Raw genomic sequence first — 19,055 nt, 5'->3', positions numbered from 1 at the left:
ACCATGAAGGATTTCACATAGCTATCAGGCATATGCAATTGGCAATTCATTTCCTCAGAGATTGCTAACCAAAGATCTAAAATTCCGTGCACCTCTTGAAACAGAAATGTGGGAGTCAATGCAATTATATATTCCACAAGCATCATTGAATCTATCAGATTAAAATTCAGCTATTTAAAAAATGAAAATTATAACCTCAACCACTGAAGCATTATTTCCTTTGCACTAACATAGTTATTTATGCCCTTAAATAAAAGCTGAAATAAGTGGAGTACCTTTCTTCCATCTCCACCCCGGTTCTCTGAACAGTTGACTTGACCCATCATCATTCATGGAATGCAGCATCCACCAGTGCAGGTAATTGCCTTGTTCTCAGTTGCAGAAGCTGAGAGAGACTCCAAACTAAACTCCTAAGCATGCAGAAATGGTCCTCAACGTCACACATGATACACCATGCCAACCTCAACAAGTGAAGCGTGTGGGATCCCAAGAGAAACTGCCGGACTCCGAGAATTCCGACGAAGAAACCCATACACCACGTCGATCGCGAGCTTCTTGATCAACGGCGAGGACTCGTGAGCTACCACACACGTGTGGCCAATCATGTATGAAACGCCGGCCTCCCGCCCCTCCAGTAGCTCCCACACCTCCTGCCTCACTTCTGCTGTTGCTTCATCCCCTTCGAACCGCACTCTCTTCCTTCCACCACCATCCCCTCCACCCAAAACTAACCAGGACGACGACGACTCGCCGATCGAAGACAGCTCACTGTCCGGCTGCGACAAGCCTCCACCTTCCTGCCGAAGGAACTGCGCAACCTTCAGCAGCAGCTGGTTCTCGAATTCATAGCTGTCCGAGCGTTCATCCTTGTACCCGTATCTGACGACGCATCTGAAGAGCCCGTGTGCCGGTTCTCCAATCCTTCCCACCAAGAAGCGTTCATCATGTGGCACTTTGGGCACTGTTAGCGTCTGCAAGCACACAAATATGAGGACGCGATGGAAGGCAGGGAAGTTGGTGACGAAGTGAGCGAACATGGGCGGGACGCCATTAGTGGCGTTGGAGTAGACGAGGCCAATTCCAGGGACTCGGACGAGGCCAAGGCTCGGGGTGATGCTGAGGAGACGATCGAGGCTGACCTTGTTCTGGAGCTCGAATGCCCGCTTCTTAGCAGTCCCGTAGTGCCAAGTGAACATAGTCATCAGGATGGTCATCGAGATTAGGAGGGGAAGCCATCCTCCATGGTGGACTTTGGCAAGGCATGCAGACAGGTAGAGGAGTTCCAAGGATCCAAATGTGATGGTGAAGAGGAGTGCCAGCAAAATGGATTGCTTCCATACTGTAGTGATGATAAGGAACATCAAACATGTTGTCACCAGCATTACTGTGATCACAGCTAGACCTGGAAATGGGAAGGGAAAACTATGGATCATGAGATACATTTGCAGATACCAGAAGAACGAGGAAGAAGCACATACCATAAGCAGTTCCAATCATGAAAGTGTCTCTGAAACCAATGGTGAGAACGAGGCAGAGGAGCATCAAGATCCAGTTCACCTCTGGAATGTATATCTGGCCATGGATATGGCTCGAGGTGTGTATGATCCTCACACGTGGGAAACATCCCAAAGCTCTGCATTGGCTGATGATGGAGAATGATGCAGAGATGATTGCCTGACTGCCTACAACTGTGGCTAATGTAGCAATGACAAACACTGGCCAAAATACACCTTCTAAATTGGGAAAAGATTAAACAGGATTAGGACAAACATAAGCGACGTTGCTAGAAAACTGATGCTTAAAAAGATTAATAGAATGATCAACAGAGCATTTTGTTTGAAGTTGCATTTCAACAAATTTTGGCAGCATTTTCTGAAAAAGAAAAAAGTTCTACTTCTGAGTTTCTTGAATCATTTATGTTTATCTGATCATTGGAGCTAAATAAAAGAGATAGTGAAATTAAAATGCTCCCATTCGAATATTTTCTTCGGTAAGTTTGCAAATCCAAGTTTAAGAGGTTGCCTGTCCGTATACCTGGAAGGGCTTTGAAAAAGCTTTGTTGGAGATCCTCTGTGTGCTTGGACAAGTACGCTGCTTCGCCCATGTAGGCCAGCACCAAGCAGGGATATACTACTGCTGCAAATGCTATCTGCAAAGACAGCAAACTAAATCTAGATAAAACTTAAAATATGCACCAACTCACAGTAGGGAGGAGTTATCTGGATTACGGAATGATGCAAATGACAGTTTGAACTTTGAAGTATGCAAAAGTTAAACAAGAGATTGTCTCCGAATGCCTAGAGTGCATCAATCTCCAGAAACTTGAACACTCTGCAACTGGTTTGCAGTACTGGTGGAAAAAAATGTCAATGTCATACACACCCACGAATGTCAATGAACAACTAAAACTATTTCTGTTGTTACAAGTATGATAATATGTATAACATGTAAATTTCTGATTCCTAACTCCTCAAGAAACATGCCAAAGGCCAAATACTACCGTGTAGTCCATGTTTATGGTATATTAGTGTTCCACTTCCTGTTAAAGTAAGTTAATTTTTTGCTGAATCTCAAAGTGGACGCTGAAATTAGAAGTTTGATGGACCAATAGCATCCATGATCACACCAATTTAGCTAAAGTTAATAGCCAAGTTTTCTTCTCAAGATATAGCAATACTAACAGTTTGCTCACAGAACATTGACATAAATTTTACATATGAACACTGCTAATTTCAGAAGCCCTCAACTGGTGAATACTTTATCCAGGTATTATCGGCAACTGGATCATATTTAAAAATGAAAATTCCATACATATTCCATATAAAAATGAAAAAGGATGATTGACAATTTCAGGTCTTTGATTCACAAATACATTTGAATTACTCCAAAATGTAGCCTTAGTCTTGGAGAAATTATATAAAAGAGCACATTTGAGCACATGTAATAGCAATGCACTGCCTCAAACATTATAATCATTGTAGAAAGAATACAAATGGTTACGATAGGGCATTGTTTGGTTGCCTGCCATTATAAATACCTGTAACTAGAAATTGTATGAGATTGTAATGTTGCATCCACAACTGTAATTTGTGTGTGTTTTATTTGGTTATCTGTATTTGCTGTTGCAATCATTCAAAATCCAGTTGGCATTAGAGGATGGTGGTAGCTGAGAAAGGATGGAAAAAAACGATAATCAAGAAGGGGAATTGGAAGATGGACATTTGTTAGGAACGACAGGAGAAAAAAATTAGGCTTTTCATTATGTTTGCAACATATCAACTACAATAACCAACATACCAATAATCTCTTCTATGCATCAGTGACACTCAAACTACAAGAGAAGATAGAAATGGTTTATGGAAAAAGAACATGATTGGAATTCTTTGTGACCAAAAGGCAAAAACTGAGACAAAAAATCATAATTGTAAAATTAATAAAAAAAACAGCGGTCCAATAGGAAAGAAAATTTCATGCCCTTAATGATAAGTGAGCAACAATTTTCAACTGGTATTAAAATAACCAAGAACCTTCTAATGTGTGATGTTCATAACTTTGCAATCAGCCTTATAATGATTACTAATAAGTCTGCCACCGAAAAAAATGTCTTACCCTAATCGAAATCTTTGAGAAGTGCCCTAGGTCAGCAAACATTGCCTCAGCACCTAATAAACCACACTAGTTATTAGACAGAGGAAATTTTAAAAATAAAAATAAATAAACATGGCATGCACAAAGCAGCAAACCTGTAATACAAAGGACAAGACTGCCCAGTGAACTCCATCCATCTTTTCCAGCTTTATTAAAAAAGTAATAAATATAGTGTGGAGAGAGAGCACGAACAATACGAGGGTTCCACATAATTGTGTTGTAGATTCCAATAGCACTTAGGCAGACAAGCCAAGAGATCAAGATCGGAGCAAACAGAAAGCCAACACGATGTGTTCCATGGTGTTGCAGAGCAAAAAGGCACATTAAGATGATACAGGAAATCAAAACAGTGTAATCTGCATTAATAAGAATAATTCAGTTACATAAAAATATTGGCAGATAGCAATGCAATTGATATCAAATATAAGCTACTCAAGGAGTGGTGGGTGTAGTCCCACATTCAGAAGTAAAACATTTTTTGACAAAAGAAAATTCCTTAACCTCAAGTAAGAAGTAGCTGGTCATTTTTCAAAAAAAATTATTCCAATGTGTATACATGAGAGCAAGTGAAATAAGAGAGAGTAAAACGCTTACTTTCATGCAAACCTGGGACCTTAATTCTGAGTCCAGAAACTGCCGAGACAACTAGGAAAGTACAAGAAGTAGACAATATTCAGTTCAAGGCTAGAAAAGGTCCCAACAACTAACTTTGCCAAGTAACTCAACAATTACTCAATCAGTGCAATTCTACATTCAACAATTATCACCCAACAAACGAGTTCTTAAACCAAGGAAAATGGAGGGCCACAAAAAAAAAAAAGTTATCCTAAATACCCTTAAAAGAGAGTACCAGTTCATTAGAAAAAAAGGACTCGGTTTCACAACTCGAACCTTAATTGCAAGTTCACTTGTGCTTTCTTTCACAGAATAAGAAAGTAAAAATAGTTTCTTTATCTTATCTTACCAGAGGTTTAAAGCTTATAACCTATTTTTCTGGAAACAAGCATATCAGGAGTTTTACCTCCTTTTTTTTATACAGAGGAAATTGAAAATTATTTTCAGATTTGAGCATGATACACAACCGATTGAGCATTTTACCTGACATTGTTGGGGTCAAAACACCATCACCGATGACCATACTTGTCCCTAATAGCACAAATAGCAGCAGCACCAGTCGAGAAGTTTGATTCTTCTCAATAAACCTCTTTATTGATAAGCTAGTCCGAGTTTCATCACAGTGTACTTCCGGATTGTAAGCAGTTAAGTGCTCCTGAGCAGCATGGGGTGTGCTCAAGAGTCCCATCTTTGAGTTTCGGCACAATAATGAGTACAACGCAAAGGTCCCACCTGTATAAATTGTGAAGTGAAGAAGAGCAGAGTATAATAAGCCCAGTACCAGCTGTGAACTACAAAAGCACCTTCGCCATCATCATCTGCTGCTAGCACAAAGATAATGTACTTGCAGAGTGCGATGAGAGTAAGAGTCCAGAAAACCAGAGAAAGGACTCCAAGGATCTCAGCATCTTCCTCATGAAGGCGCAGCTTGCCCGAGAAGGTGCTCTTGTAGACATAAATGGGCGAGATGCTCAAGTCACCATATACAACACCAAAACTCTGGTAGGCCAACAAAAGAGTGGTTCTGTATGATTTCTGCAAGCAGTGACCAGTAAATGATTTCATCTCAGCATCGCCTCAGGGAAAGGAAAGCTTTTGCCAACGGAAGCATATCGAGGCATTGCCATTTCATCAAGAATTTACAGAGTGGTAAGAAAATGAAACGGAAAAGCTAATTTTCCTTTTTCTAAAATTGATTACCCAACACGAAGTGGTTAACTTCCATACTCAATTACCACGTTCAAAATACCAAAGCAAAAATGACATTTAGAATCGAAGTCGATGGTTCTGTTTCAGTCAGTCAATCGATGGACAAGCAAATCCCCAGACCTACAAATCCAAACACTTGGACCGAAAAGGAAATCCAGGAGGGAAAAAAGGAAACGCCATGGCTGACCAAACATCCAATTTTTTTTGCGTAGACTCACCAGCTAATCCAAGAACAACAAATAAGAAAAGCAAAATATACCGAGGGCAAGCTATCCGACGCCCGAGATCGAGACTCCAAATCCATCCCGCCCCGAACCCTTTCAACTCGGAGCACCAAGATTCTCAAAGCCGACCAAGTTCCTCCGTGTGATCGAGAAAACCCGGGACGCGAAATCGATCAAGGATCAGGGAGGAAGAACTGCGAGGGGGGAGGAGAGGAGGAGGACGAGGAGGCAAGGAGGTGTCCTTCGGCTTCGAAGGGAGCCGACGAGCGCCAAAACGCTTTGGCCTCTTCTTCTATTTAACATACGTATTCAAGACAAAAGAAGGATGAGTTGCACTTTTAATCCCCTCTTCTGTTCTACTCTCTCAATGTATGGTTTACTTCATACATACATACATACATACATTCATACATATATATATATATATATATATATATATATATAGTTATTAATTATGAGAGCAAATACTTAAAAGATGATATTTGACATCAGTGCCTCTTAAAATAATTTTCAAAATTGTTCTAATGGTGTATATATTAAACATATTTTAGGTTATTTTTTGATAATAATGATTATATAGTGATTAATTTGAGTTCTGTGATTAATCTGAATTCTCTTTGTCACATCTTATTCAACTTTCAATTACTTTGCAAAGTTTTATGGTGTGACTCATAGTCTTAATTTGATTAAAATATGACAAAGAAAATATAAATAGAAGTTTGAATGTTTTTTATTTAATTAATATATTATTTTATTGATGACAAGAAAATATACATGCAGTTCATCCTAAATAGTTAAACATCAAGATTTATTGTTGGTATTGTAAGATATCATTATTAATTTAAATAAGCTATGGCAAGAGACACTGAAAAGTAATCCCAAAAGATGGATGTAATGAATTGTTGATTGTCAACTCAAATACTTAAAAATGCTAATTGACATCAGTACTGATTCATTTTCAAAATGATTCAATGCATTTTAGGGTTTTTTTTTTATAACTCAATTTTTTTTTTGAAAATAATGATCAAATAGTGATTCATTTGTGTGATCCATAAATGGAAGAGATATATATGGAGAATATTAATGCTATTTTTAAACTTTGTAAGGGTATGATAAAAAAAAAAAAACTTTTGAAATTTTTAAACAATATTTCTTTTTTTTTTTTGGAAGGCTGATCTTTCTATTAGTTTTTCACTATCAAATTAATGTACTAATTGATTCATTCCCAAATGATGACAAAACTTTAGCTATTTATCAAACATAACATTTTTCCCAATATGATGCATGTTCAAATGAAGAACAGCAGACAACATGGGAATTCTTGTGATCTGAATCCTTTCCCTCTTGCTCCTTTCTTCCACTTCTTCATTTATTCATGCATCACTGTGTGTTTTGACAATATTTCTATAAATTTACATGGATTTTGTGAATGCTTCTTTGTTCCTTTTCTTCCATATCTGCTACCTTGTTCCTTTTTCCTGTCAATTTGATTGACTGTTTTGTGGTAGTGATGTGAAATTTATATCTATGCATGTCTGTGTTTGGCATTGCCACTAACAAACTTGAGAGAGAGAGAGAGAGAGATTTTTTCCCTTTCCTTTTGGTGATTATTACAAATTACTATTATCATAATCCAATAGACTCTTGCTAAGAATAAATTCTGTGGAATTTTCATTGGTGATCATCACCTAACATTCACCAATCTAATTTTTACTGAAAATTTTCATGGAAGAGTGATAATGCACTTTAAGAAATCATACATCACAGGGAAGGAAAGAAAGAATGAGACACTTAGAACTCTTTTAACTTTTATTCATATCAGCTACTTACAGACTCTTTTATCTTTTTTTAATCTCTTTTGACTACCAAATTCCTCTTCGTCTTGTATACTCAGTATATTTGTCTTAATTTAATTAATACACTTAAATCAAATTCCTATCTAATCACAAAATTCAATTCTAATGTTCCAACAATTTTAGCATTGGCAGTCAGTCATGGCTATTCTGGATTTAGAAGCTCCTTAAATTTGCACTGCAACCTGTCTGCCCACTGTCATGTAAAGAACATTGCTTGACTTCATAAGAGGACAACCTGGATTGTCCTTTCCAACTCTTTAACTCAGGTCGACTTCCAACCTCCTCATGTCTCTGTGAGGGGAGGATGTGATCACACATTTCTCAGTGCACAATAATTTCAAAAGCATAACATCTTGAGGAACTAAGAACTCTATGAGGGCATGCTGCCATCTTTGTGTGTCAGGTAAGAGTTCATCATGTTGACTCCAATTCAAGAAAAAGTAAATTTACTCTCGAGATGCAAATAACAGTATATATATATATATATATATATATGTTCGGTCATTTATGACCTGTATAGGCCATCTCCATCACGCCATCTACCAGGCAAAATTTCCTCATTAGCTTCTATACCAGTCGAGCTTTAACTTCTCTTTTTGTTCCAGCAAGCTTTTGGTGGCAAGAAGCAGAGTTTGTTCGGTGATGCCAACCAAATGAAGCAGGAAACATCTGATTCAAGAAAGCCTGAGGTGCATTGCTTTGGATGAAACGAAACTATGGGGCATTCCAAATGATCACCATGGTTGACAGACTGCACTGTCATCTGCATTCATGTCGCTGCAGTTGACTCCCGAGTTCAGCTTCCACCTTCAGTTTATTTGCTTCTCCATCAAGACTCCTGCATCCCTATGTCAACACTCCTGTGTCGATTCATCATCTTTGCTAATCGTTAACACTCGTATCATCTCTTCAGTCCATACTCTCATGGCTCGATTCCTAGCACAATGACAAGAGATTAGTTGTCTCTCTACACGTAAAGAGAATACGGAGGAGATAGAAGAACTCTTTCGCCCAACTCAGAATTCTCTTCCTTTTGACAAAGCTCAAGAGCTTCATCTCTTATGCTTGACCACCTTTTGATTTGAGCATCGAAAGGGTGTTATCAGGACACGTATTTGTTTTGCAGGTTCTCTTGGGACGACTCGGTCCACTTTGCCCGGTAGTGTCATTCCATCTTACGACAGCGACAATGACTGGTTTCGTCTAGTGGCTAACCCAATCACTATGTCCAGTATTTGGTATCAAGCGGATATGAAGATGATGTAGTTGTGAAAGCCAATGCATCTATCCATCATCGACAGACCCATTCATCCGTTTCTTTGAGAATAATGATTCATGGATGAGGCCGATACAAGTCTTTGATGTTGACCACTGCAAAATCCCACCACCACCACAAGGGATCAGATGCTGATAGAACGAACTCTTTGATACGAGCCCATTCTCAAAACTTGAGCCTGGATATCAATCACCACCACAAGTAACGCGAAACCAATACCCCATGCTTTTCGTTCCTTGTTCGGAAACCAATTTGATATCATAGGCACAGCATATATACTCTCTAATTCTATATCCAGAACAACAGGTAGAATCCTCTGATACCGAAGCACAGGAAAGAGTAATGTACCTTCATTCCATGCGTCTTCCGATTGCATCAGGACTGCCACTGAGTTCTTGAGCAAAGCAGGCAAAACAGTCATCTGGTACTCACTCTGTTTTAGAAAGACAGACATTTGAGGTCTTTTTGAGTGATTACTTGGTGCCAAAAGCATCTCATTCTCATTCCAATCAATCTACTGTGCCGGTCTCCTCGGCCACCACTCCATTCCATCTTCTGGAGATGTCTCAAAAAGGAAGAAATCTTTGTAAGAAAGACACAGATATCTTACAATTCACCTGTTCAAGTAAAATGAAGAAAAGAAACAAAGTTTTAACAGGTGAGGCTTAGGCAGCCAGCTCAATTTTTCAAAAAAAAAAAGATTGCCTTCCTATTTTTGCAAATTAATTAGATCAGCTCAGGTCAAGGGCATATGTAGATTGATGCTTCTGTACTAAAACATAATATATGAAACACATGGCATACCAAGCTGTATATTTTCTGTACTTCAAGTTATATAATGTTATGCATATTTCTCATAAGACTTGTAATTGTGTTATGGGCTCAAATGATCGCAGAAGCCATCGTGGATTATTCTGTTTACTGAACAGGTGGCCCAACATTGACCTCTCATGACTACTTTTACAACCCAATTTCTTGCGGAGTTATCACTACATACATCTTCAAGGTTGCTTCTTGCCCTGGCCAACCATCTATTCACTAAACTCTTTGTTTTCTTTAGTGTTTTTTTTCTACCCTTGTCTACTGTATTGATGGGTACACCTCCTGCCCCACTTGAAGCCATCTTTCTCCAAAATTGTTTTGCTCCCCATCTTCTGCGTCTTTGATTTCATGTCTTAAGAGGATGCCAAAAAGAATCTTTCCCTGTATTGCAAAGACCACATAGGTTCAGCAAGAAAAGCAAGCGGATTTTGCAGATGCAGTCTACTAGTAGGTCGAGCTATTCTCAGTGATCAGACAAGTTGGTTCTCTCTAGTACATGAAGCCACAAGACTAACCTGCACTCGCCTATACGAAGCTAGAGTTGCCAAAGGTTCTTTAGCCTTGTGCGGTTGTCCAGACTGTTGGTCGAGATTAATCATCTGACAGCGACTGCATCCACCTAAAGACTGCACATGAATAAATCAAACTAATTAGCCACAAATTTCTGGCAAATAAAAGGTCCACATCTGCATATAAAGAATTGATCCTCTAAAGGTACAGTGCTGTCACGAAAGAAGATGCATATGTTATCAAGATGTTAGTTCTTTCAGTACTATGAATTAAGACACCTTATTATAAGGCATAGTCTCCGTGAGAGGATTAGCCCTTATGTGAAGAAAAGATATTAAATTCATAATAAAAGAAAATTTTTAGTTGGACTAGTGATTTTGCCTTCAACATAGCTAAATGGCTTGAAAGAGATTCATATAGTAAGCCCAAATTGTAGGGCCATTGCAGCTTCTAGTAATTGCTGCTGCATATTCACAAGATTACACTACATCGATTTATGTTCATAAATTTCCCTTAGCTCAAAGCACAAGGCAGATTTTACGGGAGGTGTTGACTTCTGTTTTTCTCAAGTACAGTTATGCTCTGCTGCTAACCACATCACATGATGAAGATTGGTGTTCATGAGAATACAATTTTAAATGAGTTGTGCCAGCCACATCCTTGCACACTTGGTAGTTGAGTAATACATTTGAATCTGTAATAAGGGTTCTGAAAACTTACAGTAAAACGAGCTTTACCAATTTGAAGGCTTTTCCAGTCATCTTCAGCAAATGGTTCTGCTCCTGAAATAACAAGATTGGGACGAAATCTCATCGCATCAACAAGCACCCGTTGTACACATCCAGAGTTGTCTTTCAGAAAATCTAATGTGAACACAGAAAACAATATAGCTTCAAGGTTACTTCTCTGGACCAATTTAAATTCTGCAGATAAAGACATGAACCCACCTGATCACAGGAAAACAATGTTGTAACATAAAATTGATGACCTTACAAAAGTGACAAAAGTTTACAAAAGGGAGTCCACCCTTTCTAATTCAAAATGAAATAACATCTAAACTTAATAATTAATGGAAAGATCATCAGGGAAAAGAGATGCAAAATCAGCTAAAATCATTTGTGCCTAATTGAATTGAATTTTACTATTTCCTACAAGTGGCCAACCAGATTTGAGGGTCTAGTCTGGAACCCGAGACCTCCTCCAACTATCTATTATCATGCCATGGTCAAAATTGATGCCTGCAAATCTTTCTTCTCACATTGAGAATTTATGAAAAAGATAAGTTCAAGAGGGATCTAATTTAATAATGAAACATATTGTAGTAGAAAGGCAAATGCTACTTGGTGACAGACCCCAATATCTTGATAATGTTCACTCCTTTATTATAGGTATTCGCTACTCCACATAAACTATAAAAGTTAGAATGTGGTCATTATGATTTAATTGAACTTATGAAAACAAGATATAACACCAGAGACACTAACCAGCAGGTAAGCAGGCTACAGCCAATCATAGCTCCTACTGTGATAGAATGATCGATAATGGAATTTCTAGGAAAAAATTCTACAATCAAATCTAATTACTACAGAACAAATCTCAAATTACAAAAAATAATAAAGAAAGGGCATACATGAGTTCAACCGGCTATTGAGATCACCGACACTCTCTTCAGATACTAGTAATAGCTGTGCTTCATTTACAAAGTTCAATTTTCCCCATGTATCTCTGCACATATTTCCTCTGCCTCCCATAATATTACAAGATCGATACTCAGAACTTGAACATCTCACGAGGGTACAACGGCGAGCAATGGCTTCAGAGAACCACATATTGACTTCATCATTATAACACTGCACCTTGTATCTATTCCAAATGAAGCTTGTTAAGGCATTAATGTGTCAACTCATATATAAGCTGAAACTTGAAACTGATCTTTTAAGAAGGTATCCACATTGTTTGCATAAGTACATTGAGCAGAGATGAAGTTGTTTATGATAGTCAATGAGTATAGATTAGCGTGGCATATATCTAGCTTACTAGAGAAAGATAAAAGAGACATAATCATATGAGGGTTATGTTTATCATAAGGGAAAAAAAGGGTGGTTTTCTTTGGTAGACAGCAAACATTTATAATGCATCTTCAGAAGACAAAAAAACTGCCAACAAAGAAAGGAAAATAATGCACACCTTTGGCCATAAATATCCAATTCTTCCATATAATCAAACGATGAATTCTCCTGAATTGGAACGTGCAATCTCTCTTTGCAACGTGGTGATTCTAAATTCAGTATTCCACACTCTAAATCGATAAATGAACGAATATTGCACATCTCGGGAACCTGCAAATTCCAACATTTAAGTTTTGATCGAAGGCAGTGTGCTGCTTATTAGCAAGACAAAGCTCCTAATTCAATCATTTGCACAATAAGGACAAAAAAAATTAGGAATCTACATTTTGGAATGCATATCATGTACTTACAAAAAATATATAAGATTCAAAGATGAGAGAGAAACATTAACTGAAAGCAGCTTGTAATAGAAACAAAAAAAACTAGCGCTTTTCAGATATTCTCACTGGCTGTCAAATCCATGCTAATATTTCCCAACCAAGCAGTTTGTTTATTGAACATTGCAAATTGAACTCCAAGTGTTGCTTCTTCCAAATTAATTTATCCAATGCTAATATGCACTGGGCATGCTTTTTGCATCTTCAGCTGGACTTACTCTTTAGCAACATCACAATGTAAAGTTTATATCCTTTCTTTCCTTATTTTTGGTTAATCCATGCAATAAAACAATCACTTTACCCAGTAGAACATGATTGGAATTTGCCAGTTAAGACTAACCAGTAGAGGAGTTCTATAAAGGATCATTTCAATATTCAGAGCTGTCAAGACAACCAAATAGTCATACACTAAAAATGTGCTAATAATCTATAACATGCTAAAGGGAAAGTCGTAACTAATATTTGATTTTCCATTTTCCATGGATATACTTTTCATCACATCTACTCAATGACACATGGTGTTGTCATTGCAAGCAAGATTAGGTTCCCACAATTGGGTTTGCATGTGAATTTGGGATGGATATCAGATTTGAACAAATCATCAGCTCCGGATCTATGATCCATATCCAATATAATAAGCTTATCCATCCATGTCACTAGTTTGAAACTTGTAGTCCAGCAGTATCAGTTTTCAATCACAACAGATTTTACGTTCTTTTTTTCTCAGTGTCTACTCAACAAATCTCTCATTCTCTCTCCCTCTCCAAGCCCCATCCATTACTCCCTTAATGCAACTTTCTTCCTTTAGTCTCTCTCCCAACACCTTAACAACCTCCTCTAGCAACCTAATTAGCCAAAAAAAAAAGGGTTAAGATCCATTTTAGCCCTTGTGGTTTTGGTCATGGACTACTTAAGCCCGTATAGTTTACTTGTGTCTAAAATAACCCTTACACTTTCAAAAATATAGCATATAAGCCCCTCCCGTCAAGTTTGAGTTAACAAATGTTAGAATCTGCATATGTGACATGCTGATTCACAATAAATTATTAATATAATGACACATATAATTTAAGTTTAAAAAATGAATAAGATCCATTTTAGCCCATGTGGTTTTAGTCATGAACCACTTAAGCTCTTATGGTTTATTCATGTCTAAAATAACCCCTATATTTTCAAAAACATAACATATAAGCTTCTTCCATCAAGTCTAAGTTAACAGACGTTAAAGTCTGCTTACGTAGCATGTTGACTCCTAGGTGTTTTCGTCCCCACCGCCTCCCACTTCGTCCTCTCCTATCAGTTTTCAATCACAACATATTTTATGTTCTTTTTTTCTCACTGCTACTCAACAGATCTCTCATTCTCTCTCACTCTCCAAGCCTCATCCATTACTCCCTTAATGCAACTTTCTTCCTTTAGTCTCTCTCCCAACACCTTAACAACCTCCTCTAGCAACCTAATTAGCCAAAAAAAAAGGGTTAAGATCCATTTTAGCCCTTGTGGTTTTGGTCATGGACTACTTTGTCACGACTCGAGTCTGATGAGCTAACTGGCCAATAACTCCATTTTGGCCCTTCAACCACAGACCAAAATGCTTAAGCGGGAGTTTACGTAGTACACTCATCAGGCCCATATAAGCCAATCATACACATTGCCCACTTCCGATGTGGGACTAATGGGATGTTACATTATCTCCAACTCAATTAGCTTGATGTCCTCGTCAAGGCCCAACATAACCCAGATCGAACCCTTTCATCCCCCTTAATTAATCAGAAACAAATGAAATAAGGGGACCATATGTCCTCATCATCATAGATTCCTAAAATGCATCAAAGAAAATTTCCACCAATCACTATAGTTTATTAGACCTCAATATATTTTACACGTCAACATATCAAATATTTCAGTAATCCTCAAACCATGCTCTGATACCACCTCTGTCACGACCCGAGTCTGATGAGCTAACTGGCCAATAACTCCATTTTGGCCCTTCAACCACGGACCAAAATGCTTAAGCGGGAGTTAACGTAGTACGCTCATCAGGCCCATATAAGCCAATCATACAAATTGCCCACTTCCGATGTGGGACTAATGGGATGTTACATACTTAAGCCTGTATGGTTTACTTGTGTCTAAAATAACCCTTACACTTTCAAAAACATAGCATATAAGCCCCTCCCGTCAAGTCCGAGTTAACAAATGTTAGAGTCTGCTTATGTGACATGCTGATTCACAATAAATTATTAATATAATGACACATATAATTTAAATTTAAAAAATGGCTAAGATCCATTTTAGCCCATGTGGTTTTAGTCATGAACCACTTAAGCTCTTATGGTTTATTCGTATCTAAAATAACCCCTATATTTTCAAAAACATAGCATATAAGCTCCTTCCGTCAAGTCTGAGTTAACAGACGTTAGAGTCTGCTTACGTAGCATGTTGACTCACAATAAACCATTAATATAATGACATATATAATTTAAGTTTAAAAAAAAAACTGAGACCACCATCAATGGCTAGAGGAGGCGTCGTCATGGAAGCGACCACCAACAGCAGCACCAAGCCACTGTTGCCTAGCAGGACGTCGTATGCACGCAGCCTCTCCTACTACATGGTGGTCTAGCTCTCCCTCACCTTCGCCTTCGGCCTCTCGTAACTCTGTCTCTTCGCCTTCGTTTGTCGCTACGACCTCCGCCATTTCCTCTTCCTCGACAAGATGGATCTTAACCCTTTTTTAAACTTAAATTATACATGTCAATATATTAGTAGTTTATTGTTAGTTAGCATGTCACATAAGCAGACTTTATTGTCTGTTAATTCAAACTTGACGAGAGGGGCTTATATGTTACGTACGGTTTTTAAAATGTAAAGGTTATTTTAGACACGAATAAACCATAAGGGCTTAAGCGTCCAAGGCCAAAACCATAAGAACTAAAATGGACCTTAACACTTTTTTAATCCTAAATTACACTTGCATTATATTAATGGTTTATTGTGAGTCAGCATGCCATATAAGTAGACTCTAACATCTATTAACTCAGACTTGATGGGAAAGGCTTATATGTTACGTTTTTTAAAATATAAAGATTATTTTAAATATAAGTGAACCATAAGGGCTTAAGTGGTTCATAACCAAAACTACAAGAGCTAAAATGAACCTTAACCAAAAACAGAAACAAAAATCTATCTACTCGTGTTTACTTTTCTTGATCTCTCTTTCTAATGCCTTAGTACAAGGCTCTCTCAATCACTGCCTAGTACACATGTCAGCAAAGTAGTAGTCGTCCAATGCCACCACCAATTGTTTTCATTTTCTAGGACTATCACAACACCCAATGGCCACCTTAGAGCCCCTGTCACACAAGTTGGCTTTTTTATATTTTAGACACCTGCTTTCATTTTATTTTTTTTTATTTTGTCATCTTTCTAACCACAGGGTAACCTCTTTTTGTGGTTGGCTTGATACGAGTCGACAAATTTACAAATAATTTTAGTTTGTAGTAGTCCCTAGAAGCTTGTAGCATAGGTCCTTCAAAAAGAATATAAAGAGGCCTTATTTTGCATACAGGAAGTCGTAAAAACTAATAAATTTTGCTAATATCAACACTATATTCAAGAAAACAACTCCTACATAGTTCAGTTAACAACAGCATTGGCTATATATGACATGGTTTTGCAAAAGAGAGGTAAATTATATAATATTATACTATATAAAGAGTCATATATAGTATAGCCTAATGAAAAGCTAATTAAAAAACAAGCAATTCATGCAAACGAAACACAAATTCATGCGAAAAAATGCAAAATAACCTTTTTCTGGGTAAGTATTTCACCAGTTGGTCCTTTGAGAAGCCATTCTCGATCATATTTTAGACCTAATAGAACATGGTAAGCAAAAGTTAAAGTCAATTTAACACTATTAGTTATAAACTGCACAAGTAACATGTCATTCATGTCCAACAATGTTTAGATAGCTAGTAAAAGCACATCCTAAATTGCATCAGTACTGCATGTTGCCTCAGAAAAGATGCATAGTACATGCACTTTTTCCCCAAAGCAACAGATTTCAGAAAGTCATACAGAGATATATACCTTCTATGCTTATTTTGAAAGCTCAGGCATGATTGCTTGTGTTTGTAACATAGAACTCTTACCAACTGGCACATACCATGCTGTTGTACAATTAGTACCAACAATCCCTGCCTCCTAGTTCTTGAGCTTACTAAGTCAAGATCTTTGGTGAAAGTTTTCCTTTTTCATGGAAGAAAAAGGCAAGGGGAAATACGTTGCTGACTTAAGTCCAGACCCATCCTCAAGCTACCTCAAGCTGGAGGTAATTCCTCTATTTGCTCTCCCTCCTCTCTTACCCTTTCTATTTTCCTTGTCACAATTCATTCTGCCAACATTCCTGTCAGCATATCATGTGCTAAAGGTGCATTACAGCCAACAAAGGGCACAAAAGCATGCCCCATCAAGTAAATTATTGGCTTGTAAAACTACTAGAATCCACCCTTCTTATTCTGTATTTATTCACAGGACACTTGGTTCTATCTATTGAGTTAACAAACACAAGCAACATGCAAAATATCTAGAGCTAATTACTGATGCCTGTATGAGAGGTCACCACCTCTATTAGCAACGATCAAGGATCCCCTTCATGTGTCAATAAGAAGGGGATAATGTGAACAACTTTAACATTATCAAGTCTGATTCAGGACTATTCTTGGTGATCTCCGGCTTCACAAAATAGTAGATAATGTGAACAAATTTCATGTGTCGATAAGATGCAACAAACCAAGCATTTCCTTTAATACTAGATGATGGTGAAGTGACAACAAATTTCAGCAGTCTTGGAGAGTTACATGCAGAACCTTTAGTAAGGTTTTAAAAGAGCACACAATAGATTGATGGGCCAGTATCTTTGATTTGTGGAAATCCTTCGACTTTTGAGATTAACAAAACATTAATTCTGCTACCATCAAGGTTTCAAGTTTTGGTACAAGGCCCCTACCAATCCTTGACTAAACCAGTATGGATTTACTGAACTTTAGTAAGGTTGCAAGAGCAATACAAAGGAATGATGGATCAATAACTTCTGTTGTGAGGCTCCTCCAACTTTAGGGATTAGCTAAGCATAAGTCTACTACCATCAAGTAGCCAAGAATAGGTATAAGACTCATACCAATCCTTGATCGGACTGAGACAGATTTAATATACTGATACATGATATGTCAACATACTGATCAGCACAGACCAAAGAAAAAGAAGGAAAGAAGAGGAGAGGATGAAGAGAAGAAAAATTGAGAGGTAGAGATGGAGAAGGGCAGAAATGGGGGCTGGTTCTGGGAGCAACAGGAACACATTGAGAGGTCGGAGAAGCCTGGGAGGGTTTGCCAGAGCACTTGGAGGTGTAGGGGTGGCAGCAAAGGGGTCTAAGAAGACAGCAATGATGAGGAGGCCTCTGACTGTTTCCGGCTGCATGTTCTTCCATACAAAGGAAAAGAACTTCCTCACCCAAGGCGTCAACGACGGTAAAGATCAAGATTAACTCGGGCACATCTTGGTTCAAAGAAAAAAGAGGCAAAGATTGAGATTTTTCCAGGGGGAACGGATCAAAACTAATTTCAGGAAGATCTCTAAGAAAGAACCATGGTACACTATCTAGGGTTGATTCTGACAACTATTTTCAACTTTCCAAATTTTTAAAAAAGGTAAAAATTGTAGTTTCAATGCCGACCAGGAGCCAGTCCACATGCCTAAACAGATACGAAATACCGGTCAGTTGGTATTGGTTCGACCAGTTCATTGCCTATTTGCAAAACTATTTGACCCTCAACTTATAAAAGAAAGATATACTTCCAAGATTTTTTACTTATGAATTAAAATATCAATGTTCAGAGAAGCGCAAACAACATAAAGCAGTTTAACTTTGTCCAATAATTCTCTTCTCTATTCAACACAGATGAACCAAAGGAAATTACTCTTAGAAGAGCATCACATTCAGAACCAGTTGCATATTTAGCATCTTTGTTCATGATGAGGAAATATAAAACCTATGTTCAGAAAAGGAAAGAGGATAAGGGTACCGATGTTGCTTAAAGGCCACTTGTACACAGCAAATCCTGCACAAGATTTTACAGGGTAGACTGTGATGGATTTCAGCTGAACAGAACGTACAAGCTGCAGTGACCCAATACCTGTAACACACAAAAGGAAAATCTTAGGCCATTACAACAAAAAATATATTTGATTATAAAATATACTAAAAATGATAAGCAAAATTATAAGACATTTATGCACCAACAACCGATCATATTTATTTGAAAGGTCTTTACTTATAGCAAACATTTATTCACTACAGATAATCCATTCCATTTGAGAGTAAA

The 19,055-nt window shown here is 37.7% G+C and overlaps 2 protein-coding genes across 5 annotated transcripts in view; both read right to left on the bottom strand.

The window, feature by feature from the left end:
• Positions 1 to 94: 94 nt before the first annotated feature.
• Positions 95 to 5,974, bottom strand: LOC103994307 (probable potassium transporter 13). Its single transcript, XM_009414633.3, has 9 exons — positions 5,732 to 5,974; positions 5,067 to 5,298; positions 4,747 to 4,995; positions 4,243 to 4,293; positions 3,744 to 4,004; positions 3,610 to 3,662; positions 2,035 to 2,149; positions 1,479 to 1,733; positions 95 to 1,402 (listed from the first exon to the last, which is right to left on the bottom strand). The coding sequence occupies exons 1-9, from the start codon at positions 5,774 to 5,776 to the stop codon at positions 438 to 440; spliced, it is 2,226 nt and encodes a 741-aa protein (XP_009412908.3). The 5' UTR covers positions 5,777 to 5,974; the 3' UTR covers positions 95 to 437.
• A 3,627-nt stretch (positions 5,975 to 9,601) lies between these two features.
• Positions 9,602 to 19,055, bottom strand: part of LOC135618821 (molybdenum cofactor sulfurase-like) — a 32,291-nt gene continuing 22,837 nt past the window's right edge. For 3 of the 4 annotated variants that reach the window (XM_065120115.1, XM_065120117.1, XM_065120116.1), the window contains 7 exons: positions 18,756 to 18,866; positions 16,480 to 16,544; positions 12,348 to 12,499; positions 11,791 to 12,023; positions 10,881 to 11,107; positions 10,166 to 10,276; positions 9,602 to 10,031 (listed from right to left, as the gene is read on the bottom strand). In XM_065120115.1, the coding sequence (XP_064976187.1) occupies positions 9,909 to 10,031; positions 10,166 to 10,276; positions 10,881 to 11,107; positions 11,791 to 12,023; positions 12,348 to 12,499; positions 16,480 to 16,544; positions 18,756 to 18,866 (1,022 nt within the window). In that variant the 3' untranslated portion in view covers positions 9,602 to 9,908. The remainder of the gene's footprint in view (positions 10,032 to 10,165; positions 10,277 to 10,880; positions 11,108 to 11,790; positions 12,024 to 12,347; positions 12,500 to 16,479; positions 16,545 to 18,755; positions 18,867 to 19,055) is intronic. The other variant, XM_065120118.1, reaches the window with a different exon arrangement.

This window comes from Musa acuminata, chromosome BXJ2-8 (assembly GCF_036884655.1).
Source record: "Musa acuminata AAA Group cultivar baxijiao chromosome BXJ2-8, Cavendish_Baxijiao_AAA, whole genome shotgun sequence".
NCBI classification, from domain to species: Eukaryota; Viridiplantae; Streptophyta; class Magnoliopsida; order Zingiberales; family Musaceae; genus Musa; species Musa acuminata.
The sequence above is the reverse complement of the archived record's forward strand: the minus strand, read 5'-3'. Positions and strand labels throughout refer to the sequence as shown.